Raw genomic sequence first — 22424 nt, 5'->3', positions numbered from 1 at the left:
CTCAGAGCTCGGTGGGCTTTAGCCGATAAATAAAATAGTTTAGTTTAAACACCGTCCGCTTAGCGGAGACGGGCCGTTATCACGGGGATCCGTTGGCGATGGAGGTTGACTTGGTAGCCGGGGTGGTTGGATGAGTAGATCGTTGCTGCTGCTGTAAGTGTTGTTGCTGGTGGTGGTGGTGGTTGTGGTGGTGGCTGCAGTAGCACCAGTTGACCCGCGGCTTGCTGTGAGTGGAGTCACGGCCCCTGAGAGCCGGGCCGTCTTCGGTGGAGGATGACCTGGTAGCCGAGGTTGTTGGATGAGCAGCTGTTGGCGGAGTAGATCATTGCTGCTGCTGCTGCTGTTGTTGTTGCTGTTGTTGCTGCTGGCGGCGGTGGTGGTGGTCATCGCGGTGGTTTGTAGCAGCACCGGTTCGCCTGCGGGTCGCTGCGAGCATCCACACGTACGTAGAACTTCTTTCCCGCCGTACGTAAGCCAGCCGCGCTAAATCGGAGGCGCGGCCGTTGCTGCCGCTGCTGCTGCTGAGAGAGCCGTGCCGGGTTTTTTGTCGCCGTCGGTGGCGGCGCAGGGAGCTGACCAAGGACAGTCCGCTCGAGTCGTGCTGGGTCGTGTTCCATCGGCCCCCGGTGAGGGTGGTCACCGTTCACCTTCGCGCTGCCAAGGTCCCCGGCAAGACAGGTGTTGTCTCCCCCCACCAACCCACCCTCTCTACGGCCCCCATCACACCGCGTGGCACTCGCCGCACCGCGGAACGAACCACACTCAACTGTCTTCTTGGTTCTTTCGGTAAAGTCACGTAGAAGGGAAATAATAATAAAAATAAAACATAATAAAATAATTCTCACGACGTTTCGGCCACAACGAAAGCAGCCGTCGAGAAGACAGACCTGTTCTCAGACCTGTTCTCCACCTGAGGACGGCTGCTTGCGTTGTGGCCGAAACGTCGTGAGAATTATTTTATTATGGTTTATTATTTTATTATTTCCATTCTACGTGACTTTACCGAAAGAACCATGAAGATGAATCCCTGCAGTTACGAAAGCTTTAAATCCACACTCAACTGCCCCGTCGCTCCGCCACGTGGCCTAACAGAATCAGAACACGTTCCTTCGGAGTGGGCAGGTAGGAACTTGGTTGGACAGCGCATTCGTGCACGACAGACAAATATGCACGACAGACAGACAAATAATCCCTGGTGGGCAGTGTGGAACCTGTTGTTCCTACCTGTAATATTGTATTTATACTGGCAGCAGGAATCCGATGAGCCATGAAGCTCTTTTGTCACAGATGTCCATAGCTTTATTTTGGTGATTTCGAAAAGTTTTTTGGTTTAGCCATGTTTGTTTGTTGTAGTACAGAGTTATACTGATGGCCTTAATCTAAGTTGTCTTGTGGTTGTTGTTGTTGTTGTTTGACTTGCATCCCACTGGGATTTTTGCACACAGCGTTGGTGTACGGTTTTTTCTGCAATATTTTGCTGTCTTTTCTTGGATTTTCTGTTTGCACTTAGTCACATATTCACTTTAAGATGTTTTTTGTTCATGTTTTTTTTTGTTGCGGTTGCACCCGATTCAAGAGCCGAATGGCTCACAGGGCTACACCTAATAAATGAACTTGAAACTTGAAACAGTATGGGCACGGGGTCAGAACGTTACAATAACAAACGGTACAAAAACACGATAGCAGTGCAAAGTTCAAGAAAGGTAAACAAATCACCCAAACACACAAATACAACATTAAACCATCCCCATCCTTCCAGGCAAAGGCCACCCAGGTATTTACTTATTTTTCAGAAACGACCTGGCCACAAATGATAGCTCAACAAAGCGGCCCATTAATAATCATCTCAATGCGGTTACACATTTGAGGACTGGTAATGGTTCGTAAATGATTGGCGGTTGTATGTCCGCCTTGCCTTAAGAAATAAAGTTCGGTTTTTATAGTCACGGTTTTTTTTGGGTTAGGCCGCGTGCTTTGGGTTAGGGGCGCCACGGTGGCTAGATGTTAACTACCTCGCCTGGTATACAGAAGGTCGTGGGTTCGCTCCCGACCCTGACGCCTGCTGTATATTTGCAGTTTTCGTGTTTCTCTCCCTCTCTCTCCCCGTGGTCGCGTGGATTTTCCTCCGGGTCTTCCGGGTTTCCCCCTCCACATTTAGAATCGACATCACGCGTTTCGAGTATTTGGCTGCTATAATTTTCCAATTCAGTTGGCCTTATTACCAAGTAATATAAATACAACATATTTTAAATAGGTCATGAAGTGAGCTCGTATCAAGGGACGCCATATGCGGCTCGCACAGAGAGGTAGGGGGGAGGATTGAGATGAGATGCCAAATCAAATTAAACTATTTCATTTATTTTACTAGGTAAGGCCCAGTGAGTTATGTTCTGTAGCTCTTTTTCAGAAACGACCTGGCTATCACAAATGACGGCTCAACAAAGTGGCTTATCGTTGCGTGATAATGTATCGTAGCCAAATACTCTAAATGCGTGACATTGATTCTAAATGTGGAGGGAGATAAGTAATATTTTAAAATACTTTTTTTTAAACACGCTTTTATGAAATGTACTAGTAATGGCAGAACTCCACGACTCCAGGAAGTGGCCCCGAAGCTTGCTATAACGTAAGGGATCGTGGTCAATTACAGCCAACGTCAGTTGAGTGTGGACAATTAGACCCAAGCCGAAACATAACATATAAAAAAAGATCGTTTAAATTTGTTTTAATGATAGAATGTAGTATTGTCATCAGTATGTCATACGTATCACAAGTTTGCAGTCGATACCACATCGGGAAGTGGGTTAAAATTGAGTTATAAGATTTGAGGATATGACAACAGACAGAGTTGAGGATAGAACAGACAGAGCGAGTTAAATAAAAGTGTGAAAACAAGTATAACCCGTAAAAACAAAGTTTTATACTATAAATCCTTTATATGCGTGGCGGCTAGAGTCCTTTCGTCCTCTGGCTTGAGATGGCTGCCACCTATGGGTCACATGATTGCATGGTAGCATTAAGCAATTGGTAATTAAATATAATATTTTTGTCCTAAAAAGTGTAAAATTTTGGAAAAAATTTTTCACGAACATTAATTGTCACGCACAACGAGTCTGTGTGAAAAATGTCAGCTCGATTGGATCACGGGAAGTGGGTTAAAAAACGACCGAAAGATTTGCACGGCCGTAAGCGCGCAAGCAAGCAAGTGAACTTAATATAAAGGATTTAAAAAGGAGAACTGCTGAGGCAGGAGTTAGCTAGGCAAGAGCACAACGTGTTTCTCGAACTGAACGGGGTTCTCACAATTACATGTATGTGTGTTTGTTGAACTTCTTTCGCACCGTACGTAGCCAACCGCGCTCATCGGAGGCGCGGCCTTTTGCCACTGATCCTCTTATTGCAGCTGGGGGGAACGGGACGGTGATGGCAGGAGGGAGTTGCAACGTCGAGCGGTGCCCGCAAAGACGCAGCCGATGGTAACGGCGATGACGCAAAGCTGCGTTGTTGGTCCCTGGAGCCAGCGGTGGAAATTCCACATTCCCATGACAGGCACAAACATTTTCTTATATGCTGCCAGCTGGGTGCTCTGACCTCTGACCGCATGTCACCAACGCGCACCTCCCGGTCCCACCAGAAGTTAAGAGCGCGACGTCTTGCCCAGGTATCAGCCCGTACGGAGTGATCATCTGCTAGGTCGTGCAGCCAGCGGTGGAAATTCCACATTCCCATGGCAGGGACCAAATGTTTTAAAATCCTTTTTATTAAGTTCACTTGCTTGCTTGCTTGTCCGCTTACGGCCGTGCAAATCTTTCGGTCGTTTTTTAACCCACTTCCCGTGATCCAATCGAGCTGACATTTTGCACACAGACTCGTTGTGTGTGACAATGTATTTTCGTAAAAAATGTTTCTAAAATTGTACACTGTTAGGAATTTTTTAAAATATTTAATTACCAATTGCTTAATGGTGGCAGGCAATCATCTGACCCATAGGTGGCAGCCATCTCAAGCCAGAGGACGAGAAGACTCTAGCCGCCACGCATATAAAGGATTTATAGTGAAAAACTTTGTTTTTACGGGTTAATTTTTTTCCTAACGCTGCCGCCTAGGTGCTCTGACCTCTGAACTCCCGCCAGGCATCAGCCCGTACGGAGTGATCATCTGCGAGGACGTGCGGGTGAAGTCTGACGTCTTCAAGGGCACGCAGGAGGCGGCCTTCAACACGAGGGCCATCTTCTACCAGCGCAGGCCAGACAAGCCCATCGTCATACAGGTGACTTGTACCTGTTATTATTTCATTGTCATTATTTGTATTATTCTATTGTCATCCAAGTGACTTGTACCTGTTATTATTTCATTGTCATTATCTGTATTATTACATTATCACCCAGGTGACTTGTACCTGTATTATTCTATTGTCATTATCTGTATTATTACATTGTCATTCAGGTGACTTGTACCTGTATTATTACATTGTCATTATCTGTATTCCATTGGAACCTCATTTGCCAGTAAAAATATGATAATTGGTTTTTTACCCTTCTATCTGCCAACAAAACTGACACCTTTTTTACAAGGAGTCATGTTTACATAGACCACAATACCTGCCGTCATAATGCCAACAAAAACATAACTCTGATAATGTATGCACTGTCCTTGAAGTTGATTGGTCCACACCAGAGACAGCTTTCCTTAGAGCCTAGTCTCACATGGGTTGGACCAGATGACGCCAATGTGAGACTAGGCTCTAAGGAAAGCTGTCTCGGGTGTGGACCAATCAACTTCAAGGATAGTGCATACATTATCAAAGTTGTGTTTTTTGTTTGCATTATGACTGCAGGTATTGTGGTCTATGTAAACATGACTCCTTGTAAAAAAGGTGTCAGTTTTGTTGCCAGATAGAAGGGTAAAAAACCAATTATCATTATCTGTATTATTGTATTATCACCCAGGTGACTTGCACTTATATTATTTCATTGTCATTATCTGTATTATTCCATTGTCATTCAGGTGACTTGCACTTGCATTATTTCATTGTCATTATCTGTATTATTCCATTGTCATCCAGGTGACTTGTACTTGTATTATTTCATTGTCGTTATCTGTATTATTCCATTGTCATTCAGGTGACTTGCACTTGCATTATTTCATTGTCATTATCTGTATTATTCCATTGTCATCCAGGTGACTTGTACTTGTATTATTTCATTGTCATTATCTGTATTATTCCATTGTCATCCAGGTGACTTGTACTTGTATTATTTCATTGTCATTATTTGTATTATTCCATTGTCATTCAGGTGACTTGTACTTGCATTATTTCATTGTCATTATCTGTATTATTCCATTGTCATTCAGGTGACTTGCACTTGTATTATTTCATTGTCATTATTTGCATTATTCCATTGTCATTCAGGTGACTTGCACTTGTATTATTTCATTGTCATTATCTGTATTATTCCATTGTCATCCAGGTGACTTGCACTTGTATTATTTCATTGTCATTATCTGTATTATTCCATTGTCATTCAGGTGACTTGTACTTGTATTATTTCATTGTCATTATCTGTATTATTCCATTGTCATTCAGGTGACTTGCACTTGTATTATTTCATTGTCATTATTTGCATTATTCCATTGTCATTCAGGTGACTTGCACTTGTATTGTTTCATTGTCATTATCTGTATTATTCCATTGTCATTCAGGTGACTTGCACTTGTATTATTTCATTGTCATTATTTGCATTATTCCATTGTCATCCAGGTGACTTGCACTTGTATTATTTCATTGTCATTATCTGTATTATGCCATTGTCATCCAGGTGACTTGCACTTGTATTATTTCATTGTCATTATTTGCATTATTCCATTGTCATCCAGGTGACTTGCACTTGTATTATTTCATTGTCATTATTTGTATTATTCCATTGTCATCCAGGTGACTTGTACTTGTATAATTTCATTGTCATTATCTGTATTATGCCATTGTCATCCAGGTGACTTGTACTTGTATTATTTCATTGTCATTATTTGCATTATTCCATTGTCATCCAGGTGACTTGTACTTGTATTATTTCATTGTCATTATCTGTATTATTCCATTGTCATCCAGGTGACTTGTACTTGCATTATTTCATTGTCATTATTTGCATTATTCCATTGTCATTCAGGTGACTTGCACTTGTATTATTTCATTGTCATTATTTGCATTATTCCATTGTCATTCAGGTGACTTGTACTTGTATTATTTCATTGTCATTATCTGTATTATTCCATTGTCATCCAGGTGACTTGTACTTGCATTATTTCATTGTCATTATCTGTATAATTCCATTGTCATTCAGGTGACTTGCACTTGTATTATTTCATTGTCATTATTTGCATTATTCCATTGTCATTCAGGTGACTTGTACTTGTATTATTTCATTGTCATTATCTGTATAATTCCATTGTCATTCAGGTGACTTGTACTTGTATTATTTCATTGTCATTATCTGTATTATTCCATTGTCATCCAGGTGACTTGCACTTGTATTATTTCATTGTCATTATTTGCATTATTCCATTGTCATTCAGGTGACTTGTACTTGTATTATTTCATTGTCATTATCTGTATTATTCCATTGTCATCCAGGTGACTTGTACTTGTATTATTTCATTGTCATTATTTGCATTATTCCATTGTCATTCAGGTGACTTGTACTTGTATTATTTCATTGTCATTATTTGCATTATTCCATTGTCATCCAGGTGACTTGCACTTGTATTATTTCATTGTCATTATTTGCATTATTCCATTGTCATCCAGGTGACTTGTACTTGTATTATTTCATTGTCATTATTTGCATTATTCCATTGTCATTCAGGTGACTTGTACTTGTATTATTTCATTGTCATTATCTGTATTATTCCATTGTCATCCAGGTGACTTGTACTTGCATTATTTCATTGTCATTATCTGTATTATTCCATTGTCATCCAGGTGACTTGTACTTGTATTATTTCATTGTCATTATCTGTATTATTCCATTGTCATCCAGGTGACTTGTACTTGTATTATTTCATTGTCATTATCTGTATTATTCCATTGTCATCCAGGTGACTTGTACTTGTATTATTTCATTGTCATTATTTGCATTATTCCATTGTCATTCAGGTGACTTGTACTTGTATTATTTCATTGTCATTATTTGCATTATTCCATTGTCATCCAGGTGACTTGCACTTGTATTATTTCATTGTCATTATTTGCATTATTCCATTGTCATCCAGGTGACTTGTACTTGTATTATTTCATTGTCATTATTTGCATTATTCCATTGTCATTCAGGTGACTTGTACTTGTATTATTTCATTGTCATTATCTGTATTATTCCATTGTCATCCAGGTGACTTGTACTTGTATTATTTCATTGTCATTATCTGTATTATTCCATTGTCATCCAGGTGACTTGTACTTGCATTATTTCATTGTCATTATTTGTATTATTCCATTGTCATTCAGGTGACTTGTACTTGTATTATTTCATTGTCATTATCTGTATTATTCCATTGTCATCCAGGTGACTTGTACTTGCATTATTTCATTGTCATTATCTGTATAATTCCATCGTCATCCAAGTGACTTGTACCTGTATCATTCAATTTTGCAAGGCACCAAATGCACCAAGTACTTGCAAAACAAACACGCTCGGATAATACCGTATATGCGTTGCCTTTGAAACAAGACAATGCATAGGTCCCATAGCTATTTAAGTCCCGTCTTGAAAACACACCTTTTTAAAATGTCACGCTTTTATTTAACTCACTCTGTCTGTTGTTGTTGTCGTTGTTGTATCCTCAAATCGTGTAGCTCAATTTTAACCCACTTCCCAATGTGGTATCGACTGCAAACTTGATATACTTATGTCATACTGATGACAATACTATATTCTATCAAAAGAAATAAAAAAAGTATTTTTAATATTCATTTTTACATGTTATGTTTCGGCTTGGGTCTAATTGTCCACGCTCAACTGACGTTGGCTGTAAATCACCACGGTCCACTTCCTGGAGTCGTGGAGTTCTGCCATTACTCGTACGGTACATTTCATTAAAGCGTGTTTAAAAAATAAAGTATTTTTTAATATGACTTATTTACCCTGGCCTCCACATCCCGATGGTGGTGGCCCATTGGAATCTACGGATGTAATACACCACTCACTTGGTAATTGTAAAGGATTATTATTTGTTAAAAGCCTCACTCGAGTTTCATGACTACTTGTTCAACAGGGTCCCGCCAAGTTTGTTTCTAGAATGGGGCGATGATCGGCATAGTATATTTGGCGCGATGCGGTGGCGAGATATGATCTCCCTCGCCTGATATGCAGGAGGTCGTGGGTTTGATCTCGATCCCGACCCTGACGTCTGCTGTATATTTGGAGTTTGCATCTCTTTCTCTCTCTTATCATCATCACGGTGGCTAGGAGATGTTAACTCCCTCGCCTGGTATACAGGAGGTCGTGGGTTCGATCCAGACCCCCAACGCCTGTATATTTGGAGTTTGCGCGTGTCTCTCTCTCCCCGTGGTTGCATGGATTTGTCTCCGTGTCCTCTGGTTTTTCCCTCGACTTTTTATAAACATGCATATTTGCCTGCTATAAATTTGCACGCGATGATGATAACCCACTTCGTTGAGCTATCATTTGTGTAACCATGTCGCTTATGAAAAAAAATAGTTGCATAGCTCAGTGGGCCTTACCTGGTGAAATAAAAATTGTTTATCGTTTTTTGTTACGAACAGTTTTATATCGCGCTGTAATTCCCCGGGTCCCTCTTGACATTGAGACTCTTGTCCTGGTCACTTCGAGTTCTCACCAGAGGTCGCAACCTCCTGTATACCAGGCGAGATAGTTAACATCTCCTAGCCGCCGCAGCGCAATTTGTACGCGGGTCCCCCATGGAACTGTCCCGGCGACTCGGAGCGTCCTTTACTTCCCACCTCATCTTCATCCTCCCTCCATCCCTCCATCACCCCCCCCCCCCACCGCACTCCGCTCGAGCCGCATTCTCTCTGCGCAGAGACGTCGGTGGCGATCGCACGGCCTTCCTTGACACCAAGCCAGAGGTAGCAACCGGGTACCCGATACCCGTACCCTACCCGATACCCGGCTACCCGTACCCGGCAGGGTACGGGTACCCGTTTGCGACCCTGGTGCGGCCGGGTACGGGTACGGGTAGGCCGTGAGTCACTGGTGAGTAACCGTTTGTCACTCATTTCGGGTAGGGTACGGGTACGGGTAGAGTACCCATTTGCGACCCTGGTGTGGCCGGGTACGGGTACGGGTAAGGAATCAAAACCCGTTTGCGACCTCTGGTTCTCACCCCCGTTAGAGGTGGGTGGCGGGGGGGCTATCGCGGTGAATCGATGTTTTATTATTCCGCAAGCCTCTAAAGGTGGCCCTGACTGCCGGACCCGCTCGTCGTCTCCTCCGGCCAGGTGTGGTCAAGCCACTGGCTCAAGGACGAGCTTCTTGGCGAGGTGGGGCTGCCGGAACTGAACCAGGCCGAAGACGAGCACACGCTGCAGCTGGAGACGCGGGAGGGCGGCGGTGGCGGCGGTGGCAGCGGCGGCGGCACCGTCATGGTGCACGTGCGGTGCAGCGACGACATCACGGCGCTCTGAGCCCGGGACCACGAACCCACGAACCCCCTTCCCCCCTCCCCTCCCACCTCACCTCGCGCACCGCCAACCCCCGAGAGATCTTCCAAATTTGCTCATGAGCAAGAAGCAGCACGGATAAGAGGCAATTGGATCTGTGGGTAATTGGGATGGCGTGGACATTGAGGCTGTACCGTCACTTGTGACGAGCAAGGCGTCCATTGGCCAAGATTGGCTTATTGCGCCCCCTGATGGCCACTTTCGGAAAAGGCAGTCTGCAAATATGGCTGTGGGTCAGTGTTGAGACTGTGTCAGTGTTGAGGCTGGCAGTGTTGGGGCTGTGTGTCAGTGTTGAGAGTGTGGGTCAGTGTTGAGTCTCTGTGTGTCAGTGTTGAGGCTGTGGGTCAGTGTTGAAACTGCGTTAATCAGTATCGCCATCGAGTGTGTAGGCGGTGTAACTGCACCACGACGGGTTCCGGACGCTGGGCTACGAAGGACAGTGGTGGAGCGTGGTGGCTGAACATCTGTGCCAAAGAGCTTCATAGCTCATCGGATTCGTCCAGTATGAAATAAAGACGATGAGTGGGTTCGTGCTGAGGCTGATCAAATTCCTCGCTTTGCATCTGTCAAGTCAAAGTATGAAAAGCAAGAATATGTTTGACCATTTCTGGCAATAAAAGTACGCGTTCGCCTTTTGGCGTTCTCTGGTCTGACTCTGGTGAGACTGGGCCATCAAGAAGGCTGTCTTTGGTGTAGGCCAATCAGCAGAGGTGGGACAAAGTCATTGTTATGCAAGTCCAAGTCGAGTCGCAAGTCATCAAATTCATGACTCGAGTCTGACTCGAGTCCAAGTCACATGACTCGAGTCCACATCTCATAGGTGGGACAAAGTCATTGTTATGCAAGTCCAAGTCGAGTCGCAAGTCATCAAATTCATGACTCGAGTCTGACTCGAGTCCAAGTCACATGACTCGAGTCCACACCTCTGCCAATCAGTTTCAAAGACAATGCCGTATGTTATCAGAGCATGTTTGTGTTTGCATGTTTACCACAGTTACGGGTGGTTAATGCGAACTTGATTCCCGGCAAAATGAATCTATTTGTTGTTTTAACATCTTAACACCTCCTGTTTCATTGCCAGAAAGGGTAAAACACATTCTTATTTTTCATACTTTGATACCGGCAAAAAACGTATTCCATGATGTAAGTCAAGTTTATTTTGTATGACCGGGTGAGAAATCAAGAGACCATGAGTTTCAGTTGCAAGGGTGACCTAGGGATCAAATAAATGACCAACCATAAAAACAAGTTGAACACGGTAGAGCGATGAAGCAAATAGGAATCAATTCAAAAACAACAACTCGGTCACGTGGTGAAATCAAAAGCATTTCACCACAAAGGTACAAGATCGGTGTTTATGGAATCGGCTTGGGCAGATGCATATCTCGGACCGATCGTAGCGCGATCACCGAATGAAGGCACAGAAATGTTGGACAGAAATCGGTGTGCGTCTCGTATGCGTGTGCGAAAGAGGCAGGGATACACGTAATCTGTGCGGCGTGGCGTGAGCATGTTAACGTATGAAAAATAACACTGGTCAACACACTTCTTCTGGCATAAGGTATTCCAACGGTTTTAAGGTAATTTTGGGGTGCCGATTTCAAATCTTGCATCAGTTTTTGTCGTATCAAATATTGCATTTTCAATAAAAACTGCAGAAGAAAAATATTAAATAAATGTGGATATCTACATAAAATGATATTATAAACACACTATCCTAAAAATACAGCACCATATTTTAACACTAAAGCAGTCACTGACTCGCAACAACTTAAGTGACAGAGTTAATTTCGGGTAAATCAATGAAAATGGGGTATGCCGATAGCATAAAATGAGATGTGATAGAGCAAATCTGAGATCAGATTTGGAATCAGCACCCTGAAATTAGTCTAGAACAGATGCAAAAGTCCAGGTCAGAAAAAAAATGTATTTTTTTTGATGACCAGTGCTTGGCCTCTCTGGCAATAAACCACGATGTTCAAAAGCCAAATAGAAACCTTTTGCAAGGAATTAAATCTGCATTAACCACACGTACATGCGATAAACGTGCAAACAACACGTTCAGATAATGAGAAATGCGTTGTCTTTGAAACTGATTGGCCTACACCATAGACAGCCTTCGTCGATTTCAAAAAGGCAATGCATGTATCATACTCTTTGGTTCTTTCGGTAAAGTCACGTAAGTGAAAATAAAAAATGAGAATAAAAATAAAGAATAAAATAGAAATAACTAAATCTATTTTATTCTTTCTTTTTATTCTTATTTTATATTTAATTTTTTCACCTACGTGACTTTACCGAGTATGAGTCCTTGCAGTCACGAAAACCCCAAATCTAGAATTAATTAATGTATTATCAGAACACGTTTGTTTGCATATTAATCACACGTACGTGTGGTCAATGCAGTCCTTGATTCCTTGCAAAAAGGTTTCTATTTGGTGTTTAAACATCTTTACACCCCCTGTTTTGTTTGCCGAAATGGTCCCATGATGTGAACGTGTTGAGAGGCTGAGTGGAGTTCTTTAGGACAACATTACTACAAACCCCTTTGCACTTCCCCCATCCATAATACTGTACCGATGTTATATACATAAAGCTGCGTGGTGTCACTAAATCGTTACTTTCGCTTTAATATATAAATACATATATTTTTTACACGCTAAGAATGATTCAAGCTTACGTTGGGCAGCCTGCGATATACAGCTTGGGTGTTTTAAGTAAAAAGTAAAAAATGTTACGTCTGATTATTTGTTGATTTATTGAGTTGCGTTTCCTTTCGACTGGCTCCAATATCTCGATTTTAAAAAGTGCCGGTCACGCGACCACGCCGCTGGGGTGAGATGTTAACTCCCTCACCTGGTATACAGGTGGTCGTGGGTTCGATCCCGACCCTGACGCCTGCTGTATATTGGAGTTTGCGTGTCTCTCTCTGTGGTGAGATGTTAACAACCTCGCCTGGTATACAGATGGTCGTGGGTTCGATCCCGACCCTGACGCCTGCTGTATATTTGGAGTTTGCGGGTCTCTCTCCGTGGTGAGATGTTAACAACCTCGCCTGGTATACAGATGGTCGTGGGTTCGATCCCGACCCTGATGCCTGCTGTATATTTGGAGTTTGCGTGTCTCTCTCAGTGGTGAGATGTTAACTCCCTCGCCTGGTATACAGGTGGTCGTGGGTTCGATCCCGACCCTGACGCCTGCTGTATATTGGAGTTTGCGTGTCTCTCTTTGTGGTGAGATGTTAACAACCTCGCCTGGTATACAGATGGTCGTGGGTTCGATCCCGACCCTGACGCCTGCTGTATATTGGAGTTTGCGTGTCTCTCTTTGTGGTGAGATGTTAATAACCTCGACTGGTATACAGGTGGTCGTGGGTTCGATCCCGACCCTGACGCTTGCTGTGTAACTGGAGTTTGCGTGTCTCTCTCTCTGCCCGTGGCCGTGTGGATTTTTCTCCCAACCCCTCCGATTTTCCCTCCACAAATGTGGAGTTCGCCTGCTCCACTGTGGGGCAAGAGCTTTACAATTCCACTGGGAGACAGCGAGTGGTGAAATGAACCCAAGCATATTTGCAAATGTCACGTATGTATGTTTAACTTGTTTTTCACCGAATGTAGCTAACCGTGATAATCAGAGGTGCTGGGGGAAGGACAACAACCTATGGGTCTCTGTGTAAGTCTATGGGTCTCTGTGTGAGTCTATGGGTCTCTTCGTGAGTCTGTGGGTCTCTGTGTGAGTCTATGGGTCTCTTCGTGAGTCTATGGGTCTCTGTGTGAGTCTATGGGTCTCTTCGTGAGTCTATGGCTCTCTGTGTGAGTCTATGGGTCTCTTCGTGAGTCTATGGCTCTCTGTGTGAGTCTATGGGTTTCTGTGTGAGTTTATGGGTCTCTGTGTGAGTTTATGGGTCTCTGTGTGAGTCTATGGCTCTCTGTGTGAGTCAATCGGTCTCTGTGTGGGTCTATGGGTCTCTGTGTGAGTCTATGGTTCTCTGTGAGTCTATGGGTCTCTTTGTGAGTCTATGGCTCTCTGTGTGAGTGTATGGGTCTCTTCGTGAGTCTATGGCTCTCTGTGTGAGTCTATGGGTCTCTGTGTGAGTCTATGGGTCGTTTGTGAGTCTATGGGTCTCTGTATGATTATATGGGTCTCTGTGTGAGTCTATGGCTCTCTGTGTGAGTCTATGGGTCTCTGTGTGAGTCTATGGGTCTCTTCGTGAGTCTATGGCTCTCTGTGTGAGTCAATGGGTCTCTTTGTGAGTCTATGAATGTGTAATGACGACTTGACACGCTTCTCTTAAGATGGCACTTTATTGAAGACGCGTTCACTTGACATCAGGCGGAGACCCCCACTGCAACAGCCCCGAGTCTCCCGTGCATCTCCCCCTTTTATACCGACACCTGACCACGCCCCCTTCTCGATCATTCCCGTAGCCACCAGTCCCTTCGCACTCACAACTGATACCCCGTCATTAGCTCACGTAGCCACCAGTCCCTTCGCACTCACAACTGATACCCCGTCATTAGCTCACGTAGCCACCAGTCCCTTCACACTCACAATTGATACCCCCGTCATTAGCTCACGTAGCCACCAGTCCCTTCGCACTCACAACTGATACCCCGTCATTAGCTCACGTAGCCACCAGTCCCTTCACACTCACAACCGATACCCCCGTCATTAGCTCACGTAGCCACCAGTCCCTTCACACTCACAACCGATACCCCCGTCATTAGCTCACGTAGCCACCAGTCCCTTCGCACTCACAACCGATACCCCCGTCATTAGCTCACGTTGCCACCAGTCCCTTCACACTCACAATTGATACCCCCGTCATTAGCTCACGTAGCCACCAGTCCCTTCACACTCACAACCGATACCCCCGTCATTAGCTCACGTAGCCACCAGTCCCTTCACACTCACAACCGATACCCCCGTCATTAGCTCACGTGGCCACGAGTCCCCTCACACCGCATGCAGGCTCTACTGTCATTACACATGTACCGTACGTAGCATACCGTACTAATCGGAGGCGTGGGGGAAGGACAACAAACTAAACATTAAACATCAGTTCCAAAAATATGAGGTTTTAAAAAATCTAGATTTAAATGTGCATATTCTCCAGTGGCATACTCAATTGAAATCGCGTTCTTAAATAAGCGTGCAGTACTCTTTGGTTTTTTCGGTAAAGTCACGTAGATAGAAAATTAATAGATCACGACGTTTCGATCGCAACACAAGCAACCGTCGTCAGGTGAGACACAAACAGCAGGAGAACTGCAGTTCGCCTTTTTAATTTTCTACCCACGTGACTTTACCGAAAGAACCAAAGAGTACGGATTCCTGCAGTCACGAAAGCTTCAAATCAAGATTGAGTGTGCAGTGTTCTTTTAACACCGTTGTTGAAAACGAATCTCACTGTGGTTTCCGTAGCTTCGGCCACCAGGTGTTGGGGCAATCCACGCACTGTCTGCCTCACGCGTCACCGCCTTCCCCCCACAATGTTGTCAAGATGCGCAACTACGTCATAACACTACGTACCTCATAACACTACGTACGTCATAATGCCACGTCATAATACTACCGAATCGAAACAATACACACTGATACAATAATTCACACGCCTGTCCACCCATATGGATTACTCCGTATTATCGCAAAGGGAAATGTCCATACGGCGTACAGCCGTTTCAATACGCGAACAAAAAAATGTGGTCTGTGAGTTTGTGTTTCTACCTTGTGATGGGACTATGGGGCCGTCCATAAATGACGTCACGCACCTAGGGGGGGGGGGTCAGACATTTGTGACGATGTGTGACGAAGGGGGGGGGGGGGTTGAGAAATATGACGTCACATCAAAATGCGCAACTTAAAAAAAAATATAGACAACACGTTCTACTTAATTAAATAGACTTTTTAATAAATGTTTTCTCCTACAACATCAGAGTGCAGCGCCACATTAATTACGCACGACAATAACAATAGTTTAAAGCGATTTGTAGGATTTTTTTTTGGGGGGGGGGGCAGCTTTGTGACGTCATATTTGAGGGGGGGTCTGACTTTTTGTGACGACGTGTGACGAAGGGTGGGGGGTCAAAATCGTACAAAACCGCGTGACGTCATTTATGGACGGACCCTAAGATAGGGACGCATTGGCGTCATGCACGTTCAGACAAAGGTTCCTCCGACACCGTGTAGCCTTAACAGACTGTTGGGGCAAGTTGTTGTTAGCGAGCAGCACCTATGAAGGCCGACACTGCGGCATACGAAGGGGGTGGGTGACCAGCATCACGCCCGGCCGCCTTTGTCTCCCCAGTGGCGATGTTTATTTTGTTTGTTCTTTACCGCACCAGGTACTCATTTGAGGCCGAGTCGACCTAGGGGAAGGGTCCCACGACCGGTTCAGACAATCGTCACCGGTGTTGGTGGCCGTGGGGCGTGACTCGAAATCGGGTGGCCGGGTTCGTAGCGATAGCGCCGCGAACCGCTGCAACAAACCAAAGACAAAGGTCCCCCGTGTAGCCTGAGCAGACTGTTGGGGCAAGTGCCCTTAGCGAGTGGCCAGCGCCACGCGCGGCCGCCCTTGTCTCTCCAAAGTGGCGACGTTCACCCCGCTACGGCTACCAGAGAGACGCACGTGGCGCGTCATCGGGCGTGCGTGTGTCGCGCCCGGTCAGAGCAAAGTTCGCAGAGCCATAATCGTAGGTGGGGACACGGCACAGTGCCGCAACGACTCCCCTAATCTCATCCACGCTGTGTGTCAGGGTGTGAGTCAAATCGCACCCGTGTGTGCGTGTGTGTGTGTCTATATACAGCGGTTAGCGCTACGCTGCGCTATGAAACCGGCGACACGGGTTCGATTCCCGCTCACGGCCAACACCGGTGACGATTATCTGAACCGGTCCTTGGCCTCCCCTAGGTCGACTCAGCTTCAAATGTGTACCTGGTGCGGTGTGTAAACATCGCCACTTGGGAGGCAAAGGCGGTCGGGCGTGGTGCTGGCCCACCCACCCCCTCGTGTGCCGTTCCGGCCTTCATAGGTGGTGGCGAACAGCACTTGCCCCTACAATCTGTTAAGGCTATACGGGGGGGTCTTTGTCTTTGTACAAGTTGCTCTGCGTGTGATGCGGCTCTGGAACTATTTTGGTCAAAGACAAAAATAAACACATTCCTGCGGAGGGAGCTGGTAGGAACGTTGGGTTGCTCGGTCAATGGCCAGGGTCAACGGCGGCGTGGTGTATTCCGCAAATATGCCCGATTGTGAGGGCGGGCACAAGCCGGCGTGAGTAGGTTAAACGTTGAGTTTTATAAGGGCACCACGGGGTGACCAGCCCCTCCCCACCCAGCCCCAGCCTCCCCATCCAGCCCCACCCTCCCCTCTCCACCCAGCCCCTCCCCACCCTCCCCAACCAGCCCCTCCCTGCACGACGGACGGACGGACACAATAATCCCCTGTGGGCTGGTGTAACCAGGAGGTTCCTACCAGTATCAGGGAGCTCTTCTGCATACTCTTCAGTTCTTTCGGCGAAGTCACGTAGATAGGAAATTAAATAGATCACGACGTTTCGATCGCAACACAAGCAACCGTCATCAGGTGTGACAAACACAGCAGGAGAACTGCTGAGGCTTGAGTTAGCTCTTCGTCTTCTACGTCGTCGTCTTCTGCTTCTTCCTTAAAAGGTTGCCGAGCCCTGTGCTAGACGGGTCCTCGCCCATAAACATCCGCTGATGGAACCTCAGGCTGTTGAAATGACAATTGGTGTTTTACCCTTCTATCTGGCAACAAAACTGACACCTTTTTACAAGGAGTCATGTTTGTATAGACCGCAATACCTGCAGTCATAATACAAACAAAAGACATAACTCTGATAATGTGCACTGTCCTTGAAGTTGATTGGTCCACACCCGAGACAGCTTTCCTTAGAGCCTCGTCTCACATGGGTTGGACCAGATGACGCCAAAAGGCGCACAACTCAAAGACAATGCATCATCAGAGTATGAGAGCTCGGGTCAAGAATCTACACTATGGGAACCTCATTTGCCAGTAAAAATATGCTAATTGGTTTCATACCCTTCTATCTGGTATTGCGGTCTATACAAACATGACTCCTTGTAAAAAGGTGTCAGTTTTGTTGCCAGATAGAAGGGTAAACAAACTATTATCATATTTTTACTGGCAAATGAGGTTCCCATAGTGTTGACATGAAGTCTGCGGTCCGCGTGCGCTGAGTTCCAAGCGCGGACGCTTGCACCGTGACTGTGTTCTCGCTCATGCAGATCCGTTGGTTCCAGCGGCGTTTCAAAGTTGGCCCCAGTTCGATATTTTATGGAACATTGACCACCACCACCACCACCACCACCACCCACCACCCCCCATCCCCGAGACAGGATGAAGATCGCTGATAAGATTTTATAGAAGAAAAATAAATATGTGTATTTTTAATCCTTGTTCTCTTAATCGTGTATTTGTTATTTTGCTTTTAATTGTGGGGTTTAAAAAATATATATAAATGGTGTGTTTGTTTTAGCGATAAGGCAAGAATTATCTAAATCGATGCTTTCGGTAATGGACTTGCCCAAAGCCCTCCCAGCCTGGCTCAACAACTGAATAACTCACCACAAGTGTACTGGTAAGTGGAGCTTATGGGCAATGTTAGTCTATGGGCAATGTAAGTCTATGGGCAATGTTAGTCTATGGGCAATGTTAGTCTATGGGCAATGTTAGTCTATGGGCAATGTTAGTCTATGGGCAATGTTAGTCTATGGGCAATGTTAGTCTATGGGCAATGTTAGTCTATGGGCAATGTTAGTCTATGGGCAATGTTAGTCTATGGGCAGTGTTAGTCTATGGGCAGTGTTAGTCTATGGACAATGTTAGTCTGTGGGAAACATTAGTATATGGGCAATGTTTGTCTATGAGCAAATGAAGTCTACGGGCAGTGTAAGTCTATGGGCAATTACACCATTGGAACCTCATTTGCCAGTAAAAATATGATAATTGGTTTTTTTCCCTTCTATCTGGCAACACAACTGATATACACCGTGGAGATGATCCACACCACGGACTTGATGCACACCGCACCGAGGCGCTATTGCGGTTGTTGCGAGATGTATATTGCAGGTGAGGGAGCGGTAGTGTCGCGGTTAGCGCTACGAATGCGCTACGAACCCGGCGACCCGAATTCGATTCCCGCTCACGGCCAACACCGGTGACGATTATATTTATCTGAACCGGTCCTGGGCCTTCCCTAGGTCGACTCAGCCTCAAATGAGTACTGGGGAGACAGAGGCGGCCGGGCGTGGTTGCTGGCCACCCACCCCCTCGTGTGCCGTGCCGGCCTTCACAGGTGCTCGCTCACAGCACTTGCCCCGACAGTCTGTTCAGGCTACACGGGGGATCTTTGTCTTTGGCGTCGTGTAGTTTACAATTTTGTATTTCCTCCTTAACGCGTCAAAGTTTTTTTTTCCGGGCCCCTCGCTGATTACAGATGCCGGACTACGACCCTTCACCCCCCAGCGTGCGTGCCTGTGGGTTACCCTCATGGGTCAAATGTGAAATGCTCTGAAACTGGTGCTGGGCGAGTAGGGGAGTAGGGGGGCAATAGAAGGCAGCAGCAGAAGCAGCAGAAGCAGCAGCAGCAAGATCGCAGTTAAATTTCGATTTGAAGCTTTCGTGACTGCAGGGATTCATCTTCTTGGTTCTTTCGGTAAAGTCACGCAGAAGGGAAGTAATAAAATAATAAAAAATAAAACATAATAAAATAATTCTCACGACGTTTCGGCCTGAGGACGGCTGCTTGCGTTGTGGCCGAAACGTCGTGAGAATTATTTTATTATGTTTTATTTTTTTTATTATTTTATTACTTCCCTTCTACGTGACTTTACCGAAAGAACCAAGAAGAAGAAATATCGCAGTTTTACGCCTCTCACAGAAGCGGAGGGGAGGTCCTTCGTACCCCGCCGACTCCTCCGATGGCAAAGCCGCTCCGGCCAGGTTAGGGTCCTGTCGGATAATTTGTGGTCATTTGGTGAGATTACTCACGAATCCAGACTTTGCCCCCCCCCCACCACCAACACCCACCCACACCCCACCCATTCACGACATCAGGTCCAAGTGGTACCTGGGCTGAGTGAGACACGCGCACGCCACGTGGAGGCAGAGCCAGCGAACTCTCCGTCTCTCTCTCTCTCCGTCTCTCTCTCCTCTCTCTGTCAGTTGCCGAGGGACCGTTTCATCCGCGCCGAGGATAATCACATCCGCGACGGGTTTCCGCTGCTGCTGCTGCTGTTGTTATTGTTGCAGGAGAAGGTGACCCATCTCTCCCAGCTCGCGTGCCCGCCACGGCTTCTCGTTAACGTCGTGAAAGAGGTGATCCCCCCCTCCACCACCATCCCACACACCCCCACCGGCATCCCCCTCGTCGGTACGTCCTCTTGCGAGAGCTGTCGCGTCGAAGGGTTGTCATGGATGACGCCGCGTGCACATTGGCAGTGTCGTGCTGTGAACGTTGGTCTCGGATGGAAACTCACTTCTTGAGAAACTGATTGTTGTGTTGAGTGTTGTTGTGTTTACCCCCCTACGGACAGCACGGTTGGCTGCGTACGGTACAAAAGAAGTTCAACATACATTTCCCGATTAGCACGGTAGGATATGTGCGGTGCGAAAAAAGTTCAACATACATACCATCAATTAGCACATTTGTCTACGTACGGTGCGAAAGAAGTCCAACACACATACCTTCAATTAGCACGGATAGCAACGTACGGTGAAGTTAGGTAGGGTGCGAAAGAAGTTCAACATACATAGCATCGATTAGCATGGTTGGCTAGGTAGGGTGCGAAGGAAGTTCAAACGACATTCCAGAATCAGAATCTTTATTTGTTTAGAGTGCGAATCTTTATTTCGGCTGGAGGAATTCCATGAGCTGCGACGGCTCCACTTTCACAGGTGCCCACCGCTCAGGCACGATGCCCCTGCGTGGGTTGTGGAGCGTTGAGTCGTCGACCCAGCCAGCTGAGGTCGAGGTCCTCTCCCGGTCAGTATAGGTGACGATTATCTCAACCAGGCATTGAGTGAGTACTACAATATAGTGATTGTTTGGGTTAGATCACGTCAAGGCCGTAGCCATGGAGTCAACATTGGGGGGGGGGGGGGCAAATCTTCCAAGAGGTCTAGTGCTCCCCCCCCCCCAAAATAAAATCGAAATTCGAAAACGAATTTCCTGCCTAAAATATTTAAAAAATCATTAACACGTAGGATGGACCTTTTTTTAAATGTTTTTTACAATAATGTCTAATAGTGTATTGTAATAAATTGCTCTGTTTTTTTCTTTTTTACCTTTTCTTGTTTCATTGTACGTAATGGCAGAGCTTAGGGATTAATACAGTACAACCATAACCACGATCATATTAACAGAAATCTATTTATAGCAATATATTGGGGGGGACATTTTGAGCATATTTGAATATTGTATATATATTATAATCACGGCATTGGATCACGTAAATATAAACGTGTCGCTTAATCCGCCACCATCCGACACAGTCAATCAGCAAGGTTTGTCACGCAAACAGAACGTGCCAATTCGTCACTAGTACAGCACTAACCGGTGAGTTGGAGAGTAACTCTACGACATTTACAATCTTAGTACGACGTTTCGCCAGTAATTACAACCAGCTTCAACTAGCTTTATCGGCTCTAGATTTGAAGCTTTCGTGACTGCAAGGATTCATACTCTGAGGTTTTTTCGGTAAAGTCACGTAGGTAAAAAAATAAATAAATAAAAATGAAAATAACTCAATTAAATCACGACGTTTCGGAAGACGGAGACTTGTGTTGCCTCAGAAACGTTGTGATTTAATTGAGTTATTTTCATGTATTATTATTATTTTATTTTAATATAATTCTTTACCTACGCGACTTTACCGAAAAACCTACGAGTATACAGTAGCTTTATCAGGCCTGATGAAGCTAGTTGTAATTACTGGCGAAACGTCGTACTCAGATTGTAAATGTTGTGACTTCGCTTTCCAACACACCGGTGTTGCTGCACTAGTGACGAATTGGCCACGTTCTGTTTACGTGACAACCCTTGAGGATTGGTTGTGTTGTGTCGGGTGGTGGTGGGTTTAACGACACACTTACATATTTACGCGATCTAACCCCCCCAAAAAACCCTCTACTTTGAATGATATTGGTCACGAAAGCCAACTACGCGTTGAACTGAGCGAGTACTGCACCCTGTGTGAAGCGTACATGTGGCATGGAAAGGGTCAACTACGGAACGTCTTTGGTGACAGAACATAAATCAACATACAAACTGAATTGTTTAAAAATGACTAAGTGGGATATCGACTGAAATGTACGCCGAGCGTGGTGCTGGCCACCCACCCCCTCGCGTGCCACCACAACGCCGCTCTTCAGAGGCGCTGCCACACGCCACCAACGAGCACTTGCCCCGACACTCGGCACTGCCTGGGGAACCTTTGTCTTTGTGCGCATCAGGCTTCACAAAATTATATTCTTAGGTTTTTTCGGTAAAGTCACGTAGGTAAAAAATTTAAATTAATGAAAGTCAAATAAAAATAAAATAAAAATCACGACGTTTCGGAGGCAACACAAGCTTCCGTCTTCAGGTGGAACCGTCACAGCACGATAGCTGTATCAAGTGAGAGAAATTCCAAGAAAACAGTCCTTGTATATATACTGGTTGAGGGTGGGAGGAGCCAAGGTAGG

General features: G+C 45.4%; 2 protein-coding genes across 2 annotated transcripts in view; both read left to right on the top strand.

The window, feature by feature from the left end:
• Positions 1-10418, top strand: part of LOC144734544 (calpain-5-like) — a 21275-nt gene extending 10857 nt beyond the window's left edge. The window contains exons 2-4 of the mRNA XM_078616790.1: positions 475-678; positions 4134-4270; positions 9476-10418. Of these exons, the coding sequence (XP_078472916.1) occupies positions 475-678; positions 4134-4270; positions 9476-9661 (527 nt within the window). The 3' untranslated portion in view covers positions 9662-10418. The remainder of the gene's footprint in view (positions 1-474; positions 679-4133; positions 4271-9475) is intronic.
• Positions 10419-19796: 9378 nt separating this feature from the next.
• The window catches only part of MYO7A (myosin VIIA), an 87228-nt gene continuing 84600 nt past the window's right edge, over positions 19797-22424 (top strand). Inside the window, exon 1 of the mRNA XM_078616745.1 lies at positions 19797-20057. The gene's annotated coding sequence lies outside the window, so the exon portion shown is untranslated. The remainder of the gene's footprint in view (positions 20058-22424) is intronic.

Source organism: Lampetra planeri, chromosome 51 (genome assembly GCF_965212315.1).
Source record: "Lampetra planeri chromosome 51, kcLamPlan1.2.h2, whole genome shotgun sequence".
Classification (NCBI taxonomy): domain Eukaryota; kingdom Metazoa; phylum Chordata; class Hyperoartia; order Petromyzontiformes; family Petromyzontidae; genus Lampetra; species Lampetra planeri.
The sequence above is the reverse complement of the archived record's forward strand: the minus strand, read 5'-3'. Positions and strand labels throughout refer to the sequence as shown.